At 42.5% G+C, this 7863-nt stretch overlaps 1 protein-coding gene across 1 annotated transcript; it reads left to right on the top strand.

Moving 5' to 3' along the window:
• Positions 1-1893: 1893 nt before the first annotated feature.
• Positions 1894-2929, top strand: LOC119533121 (homeobox protein NANOG-like). The gene has a single exon (XM_037835236.1). It carries the CDS (start codon positions 1894-1896, stop codon positions 2788-2790), a length of 897 nt encoding a protein of 298 aa, XP_037691164.1. The 3' UTR covers positions 2791-2929.
• The last annotated feature ends 4934 nt before the right edge of the window (positions 2930-7863 follow it).

The raw sequence follows: 7863 nt of genomic DNA on the forward strand, positions 1-7863 counted from the left end.
TAATCCAGGATAATCTCCCCATCCCAAGAGCTTTAAAATTGCACCTACAAAGCCTTTGCCATGTAAAGCAGCACCCACGACTCAGGGGGGCTGATATCCAGCCCCCCACATTCAGGCTTAGTGGAGCTAACGAACGTGCCAAGTTCACCAACCTGAAAGTGGCAAGACAACCCAGAAAGTGCGGCCAACGCATGCAGACAGTTTATATTGGCTGTTTTATGGTTTTTAAAGGAAGGAGAATAATTCTTCCCTTGCTGGTAATTCAATTTTATCCTGACGTCAGAGCACCAGGGCACAGTTCTCAGCAGACCGGCCACCTTTCTGTCCCGTAAGGATTCCAGGTAGGAAGCAGGTGAACCGTGTGCAGGTTCCATCCCAGCTTTGCTCAGACTGGCTGCGTGGCCTTGACAAGAGCCTCCCTGGTTTCCAGGTTCTCACCCCCTGACCACAGTGATTCGGAGCGTCCGTCATGTTCCCAGCCCATGCCAGCCGGGAAAGCAGCTGTCGGGAGGGCATTCGAAAAATATTTGCTGCCAGTCTGATCAAGGTCAAGGGCGGGGGCAGTTAAAAGAGTCCTCAAAGGTCTGGCTGTTCATCCTGATCAATCCCCGACCCCCCACGGACAGCTGAGGGACTGGGCACCGAGGGGCAGCGCGGAGCCCGCGGGCCCTTAGAACAAGGTTCTGCTCCCGGCTCCGGCGCCTGCTCTCCCGCTCCTGACCTCAGACATGAGCCATCCGGGGCCCGCCTTCTGAGTCAGCCCCGAGTCCCACCTACACGCCCTGCCCGTGGGGTCCCCGGACTCAAAGCCTCTTTTCACGGAGGGGGCGGGACAGTGGACGAGCAACGTGCCCAGGGCGGGGGCGGGGGAGTCACTGAAGGGCTTGCATGTCAGTAGGCAGGAACTGGCTTTTGCAGCCGTTTGTCCCAAAAGAGATTCAGCTGAAGCAAACGCTCAGATCTAGACCCCGGCAAGCAGCCAACAATAACAGAACCCCCAAACCCTCCAAAACCCCCCTCAAAACAGAAACTGACTTGGGAGAGCTCCTATTTTTGCACGTTATTTAAAAAGTTTGCACACATTTCAGGACTGAAACGGAAAAAGGACTGTGTGTGTGTGTGTGTGTGTGTGTGTGTGTGTGACGGGGCCATTGTTTTCCCCGACATCGGGTCCTCAGGCTGCACCCGAAGGGCACACGCTGACCTTGGCCCCTTTCCTGCCCCTCCCCTTGCAATCACACTCTTCCCAAACAGCAGCCCTCGCAGCTGGGCTTCTCCTAACCTGCAGCGCTTGAATGAGCTCTACTCCCTCACAGACGCTCCCGGATTCCCGAGGTTCAGGAAGCCTCTTCCAAGTCTTCCGACGACCAGTGGTTCTCAAACTGTGATCCGCAGGCCAGCAGCGTCAGCAGCCCCTGGGAGCTTTCTGGGAACACAAGCTCTTGGGCACCACCAGCCCTGCGGGATCGGAAGCTCTGGGGGAGGGGCTCGCGCCTGTGATTTAGCAAAGCCCCCCAGGCATCCTGGTGCACGCTCAGCCCCAGAAACGCTGCTCTGCATAAACTTTCTCAGCACGGCTCCCCTCTTTGTGCTTGATCACTGTCCATCTTACTCCACAGGTTTGTGGAGCTCAGTAGCTCACCTCAAATGGTCGTGATGCCATACACCTAAAAACAAGAGCAAAAGTGTAACTGTAGCTTTTCCTGCATTGGGCTGTTTGGGTATTGCTACTGCAGAGGGGATTCCCTTCATCCTGCCCTTTTAATACTTTTGTATCTGTAGATCTTCATATTTCTCTAAGTTCTTCCACCCAAATTGTCTTTTAAGCCCACCTTGGCCATTCTCACAGACTAGGCCTTTGATTTTTTCTCCCCCCTCCTTCTGCTCAACAACATGAGCGTGGATCTAACTTCTCCCCAAAGCCTGCCTTGCCCTGAAACAGACAATTCTCGTGAGTCTTCACCAATGCCGGAGATTTATGAGGCTGAAATAAACTATGCATCCTTGCAAATGTCGTCTGCTGAGGTGCACCAGCCAGAGACAGTCTCTCCTCCTCCTTCCTCTGTGGATCTGCTTATTCAGGATAGCCCCGACTCTTCCACCAGTCCCAAAGTAAAACTACCCATGTCTGGAGGGAAGAGCGCAGGGAGGAAGGAAGATGAGGGCCAGGTGAAGAAACAGAAGATCAGAACCGTGTTCTCTCAGACCCAGCTGTGTATACTCAATGATAGATTTCAAAAACAGAAATACCTCAGTCTCCAGCAGATGCAAGAACTTTCCAACATTCTGAACCTCAGCTACAAACAGGTTAAGACCTGGTTCCAGAACCAGAGAATGAAATGTAAGAAGTGGCAGAAAAACACCAACTGGTCAAAGAATGGCAACAGTGTGATCCAGAAGGGCTCAGCACCTACAGAATTCCCAGGACTCTACTCTTCCTATCCCCAAGGTTGCTTGGCGAACACTTCCGGTAACTTCCCCATGTGGAGCAATCAGACCTGGAACAGTCCAATTTGGAGCAGCCATTCCTGGAGCAGCCAGCACTGGTACACCCAAGCCTGGAATAATAACCCAGTCTGGAACAATCAGTTCCAGAACAGTGGAGAGGAATCCCTGCAGCTCCAGGTCCAATTCCAGCAAAATTCTCCTGCCAGTGATTTGGAGGCCACCTTGGGAAGTGCTGGGGAAAACCATAATGTAATAGAGCAAGCTGCTAAATATTTTAGTACCCTACACACCATGGATTTATTCCCAAATTACTTCATGAATACCCAGCCTGAAGATGTATGAAGATAAGGGTGAAGATGGGTATAGACTACAAGCTCAATCTGGGCAGAGGCTGCATTACTTCTTTCCTTGCAGAATTATTTTGAAAGCTGTGTGTCTGACTTTATTCATTGGGTAACTGGGGTGGGTATAGGTATGTTATGAGTCTAATCAGAGATTTCAAAGATTTAAAAAATTCAGTAGTGATGGGCCAGATGACCTTGGCTGTTTTGGACAACATACAGGATGAGATAGATGTTTGTGACTATAGAGAAGTAGATATAATATTAGTTTGGATATCTTTAGGATCTAGCCTCAAGAATAGGAAGTAAAAGTATAAAAATGTGTGATGGAGTACTCATTCTAAGGCATTGGGAGGCTTCACTGACTTGTTAAGCTATCATGACCCTGCTTCATTGATTTCCTTCATCCCTTCTTTGTTTGCTACTTCTCATTTGTTAATTACTTTACTCTTTGTAGATAGGTGTTTTGTTTTTGCTGCATTATAGTAATATTTTAGTAGTTTGGTTGATTTATAAATTTTTAAGTACAGATAAATAAAATATACCCATTTAAAAAAAAAAAAAAGTGTAACTGTAAAAATCCTATGTCTGCTTGTGGATCTCACTCCCTTTATCCGGTGTATGGATGGATGAGTAGAAAAACGGGGACAAAAACTAAATGAAAAATAGGGTGGGAAGGGGGGATGATTTGGTGTTCTTTTTTTATTCTTACCTTTTATTCTTATTCTGATTCTTTCTGGTGAAAGGAAAATTTTCAAAAATAGATTGGGGTGATGAATGCACAACTATATGATGGTGCTGTGAACAGTTGATACTACACCATGGATGACTGTACAATATGTGAATTTATCTCAATAAAACTGAATTTAATAAAAATGTTACTTGACACAAATTACGTGGGTACTTAAAGTGCTTCTGAGTCTTTTAGAAATTAACTGCAATTAATAATAATAAACAATTGCAGAAGCTTTAAAAAAGAATTGACAGCAAAAGAGGGACACAGACTTGGCACAGGGTTTATCTCCCTAGTTCTTGCTCCACATCCTCCAAGGACTGATGACGTGTGACTCCCACCGCAACACCCTTACACTGATTCTGTCACGCGACAGAAGCAGAAATGCAAGTCAAGGAACCACAAGGACTGCAACAAGCCAGCACCAGAATGCTACAGACGCTGTAAGAAAGCACAGTTTCTAGCCTCCAAACCCTAAAACAATACATTCCCATTGTTTTCAGCCAACCCATTGTGTGGCACTTGCCATAGCAGCCTGGGCAAAGTGAGACACTGATCCTTGGTACTTTATTGTTGTGTTATGATTCTACATTAAGAAAATGACTTGCAATATTTGGCTCAAGTGGCAAAAGAGGAGGATGAAGCAACACTAAGGGGTACACTCAGATAGTGAAAAAAGCCTTCGGGGAGATAGGGATGCTGCCAGGTTTCCAGATTCAATACTATATCAGATTGGTACATGCCTTATCTAGACCAGAAAATCATCTCTAAAATGGAAAAAAAAATCCTATGTCTAAAAGGGAAAAAAAGGTTAAAGAGGAAATCATAAGAGGTACCATGAATTAATCAAACATGAATAACGATGAGAGTTGTACATAAAAATTTGTGGAACAAACAAAATTGTTGAACACAGATAAAGGAGATTTAGATATACTGGATTTTCTTATGTTCTATTAGAAAGAATGAAAACAAATTAGCCAGGGGTTCAACTTAACAAATTAGAAGAAGAACAGTAAAGCAAACCTAAAGAAATCTGGAGGAACCTAGACCTGGCATCGTGGGATGGAGAACATCTTCTTGACCAAAAGGGGGATGTGAAATTAAATGAAATAAAGTTTCAGTGGCTGAGAGATTCCAAAAGGAGCTGAAAGGTCACTCTGGTGGACATTCTTATGTACAATATAGACAACCCTTTCTGAGTTTTTATGAATTGGAATAGCTAGCAGTAAATACCTGAAACTATCAAACTACAACCCAGAATCCTTGAATCTTGAAGATGATCATATACCAATGTAGCTTATGAGGGGTAACAATGTGATAGGGAAAGACACGTGAATCACACTCCCCTTTGTCCAGTGTATGGATGGATGAGTAGAAAAATGGGAGCAAAAAAAAAAAAAAAAGGCACCCAGGGTTCCTTTTTACTTTAATTGTTCTTTTTCACTTTAATTTTTATTCTTATTATTTTTGTGTGTGTGGTATTGAAAATGTTCAAAAATTAATTTTGGTGATGAATGCACAGCTATGTAAGGGTACTGTGAACAATTTATTTTACTCTTTGTATGACTACATGGTATGGGAATATATCTCAATAAAATTGAATTAAAAAAAAAAAAGAAGGAAGGAATTATGATGACTGAAGAAATTGAAGATATAAAGACAAAAAGTAAAACAAGAAAGTGAGAAAAACCCAAACTTGATTTTTTGAAAAAGTTGACAAATAGTTAAACCTCAGACATGGTCAAGTGATCAAGAAGGACAAAGACAGTGCAAAAATAAAATGCACTATGGAAAAGGGGAGGGGGTATCTGTAATCCAAAAAAATATATTTTTAAGAATAATGGAAATAGTTATATATTAATGTTTTTGACATCTTAGAAGAAATGGATAAAATTTCTGAAAAAATATAAAATCCCAAAATTGGTACAAGAAAAAAACATTGCAAGTCCAAGAGCAACCACACAGAAAATAACTAAAAATTATGGTGAAAAAATATCATTAGATGAATTAAAATTTAACACTAAAACAAAATTCACTTAATGCAAAAAAATCAGCAAAGGATCAAAAAAAGACAGACATCAGGAAGCAAAAAGTAAAATGGCAGATATAAAGCCAACTATATCAACAATAGCACTAAATATGAAGGGAATAAATAATTCAATAAAAAGGCAGAGAATGTCATGATGAATTAAAAAAAAAAAAGATCCAAATACAGGTATCTTAGAGGAGACACATTTTAAATTCAAAGATACAACTAGGTTGAAAATAAAATGATAGGAAAAGGTATTTTGTGCAAATAGCAACCATAAGAAAGTGACTAGATTTACTAATATCTGACAAAATAGACTTTAAGTCAAAAAATATTGCATAGCGGAGGGGCAAGATGGTGGAATAGAGAGATGTGGAATGTAGTTAGTCCCCTGGAGAAACTAACAAACAACCATGAACAACTAGTAAATAATCTGGAACAATTGCTGGGGGACAACCGTGACTGTCCACACATTGTACACCAACCTCGATTGGGTGGAATAGCTGAGATTGCAGCATAAAATCTGTAAGTAAAAACTGCAGACCTGCAGCAGAAGCCCCCTCCCCCCACAGCAGGCTGAGCTGCAAGAACTCACTGTGGGAGAAAGCAGCATTCCTGGAGCAAGCAAATATAGCTCAGCCCAGCTCCAACTAGGGTTTTAATTAACAAAAGTGGACTTCTGAATACAAGCTGTAAACACAAAATCCTAACAAGCAGCAAAGTACCCTGAGGTTGCTCCCAGCAGAAAGGAGGTGGGGCTGACAGAAAAAAAAAATTAATAAAAAACAAAAAATATAGAGACTTTCAGAGACTGACCTTGGAGAGCCAGAGGACACCAGTGCCCCAGGAGAGGGAGCCCAGAGGACCAGGTGCTCTATCTGACTGAAAGGTGAAACCAAGGGGGCCATGGACTGGTTCTGAAAAGGGGTTTTCATTCCTCTTTTCTCTCTCTCAACCTGAGTGGCCATTTTCAGTTTGCAGCACTCTGACCCACACACGGGTGGAATTACAGGACTAGAGAGACAAAGTTGCTATTCAAATACAGAAAATAACTCCCTAGGGGGTGTATCTTTCCTAAGAGGAAGAAGATAGGGCCCAGTTCTAGGGCCAGCCCGCCTTCAGAACTCAGACCCCAGGGCCTGGGGGAAAATAGTCAAAAGAGAAACAAACTGAGCTAAGAATTAAAGGGGCCACACCTCTTTACACCAGTCGGGAGTGACAGACTGACAGGCACCACCTGCTGGGAAAAGCACAGCGGCTAGAGGCCTCATAGGAAAGTCTGTCAATCTTCTAAGACTCACCCTCAGGGAAACTTGACTCTGAATATAGCTCCACTCTGACACCTGAACCTGGTCTGGTCTGGGAAAATCTGACTGTGGTAACCAAGGAAACCAGATGCCTAGACAACAGAAAACTACAAATTACATTAGGAAAAATGAAGATATGGCCCAGTCAAAGGAACAAACTTACACCTCAATTAAGATACAGTTGACATATCGTTTCACTTTAATGAAACAATCAAAGATTTTCAAAGAATTATGCTAAATCATTTCAAAAATCAAGTCAATGAGTTCATGGAAGATATGGCAAAAGCCATGAAGGATATAAAGAAAACACTGGGCGAACATAAGGTAGAAATAGAAAGTTTGAAAAAACTACTGGCAAAATCTATGGAAACGAAAGGCACAACACAAGAGATGAAAAACACAATGGAGACATACAACTGCAGAGTTCAAAAGGCAGAAGAAAACACTCAGGAACTGGAGAACAAGACACCTGAAATCCTACACGCAAAAGAACAGATAGGAAAAAGAATGGAAAAATATGAGCAACGTCTCAGGGAATTGAATGAAAACATGAAGTGCATGAATGAATGTACATGTCATGGGTGTCCCAAAAGGAGAAGAGAAGGGAAAAGGGACAGAAGCAATAATAAAGGAAATAATCAATGAAAATTTCCCATCTTGTATGAAAGACACAAAATTACAGATCCAAGAAGTGCAGCATACCCCAAACAGAGATCTGAATAGACCTATGCAAAGACAGTTAAAAATCAGATTATCAAATGTCAAAGACAAAAAGAGAATCCCGAAAGCAGCAAGAGAAAAGTGATCCATCACATACAAAGGAAGCTTGATAAGCCTATGTGCAGATTTCTCAGTAGAAACCACAGGGGCAAGAAGGAAGTGAGGTGATGTATTTAAAATACTGAAAGAGAAAAACCACCAACCAAGAATCCTATATTCAGCAAAACTGTCCTTCAAATATGAGGGATAGTTTAAAATAATCTCCGACAGACAATGAGAGATTTG

This window comes from Choloepus didactylus, chromosome 4 (assembly GCF_015220235.1).
Source record: "Choloepus didactylus isolate mChoDid1 chromosome 4, mChoDid1.pri, whole genome shotgun sequence".
NCBI classification, from domain to species: domain Eukaryota; kingdom Metazoa; phylum Chordata; class Mammalia; order Pilosa; family Megalonychidae; genus Choloepus; species Choloepus didactylus.

What these genes read in the sequence shown, in the direction of transcription:
- LOC119533121 (XM_037835236.1), top strand. Translation starts at nt 1,894, where the DNA reads ATGAGCGTGGATCTAACTTCTCCCCAAAGCCTGCCTTGCCCTGAAACA.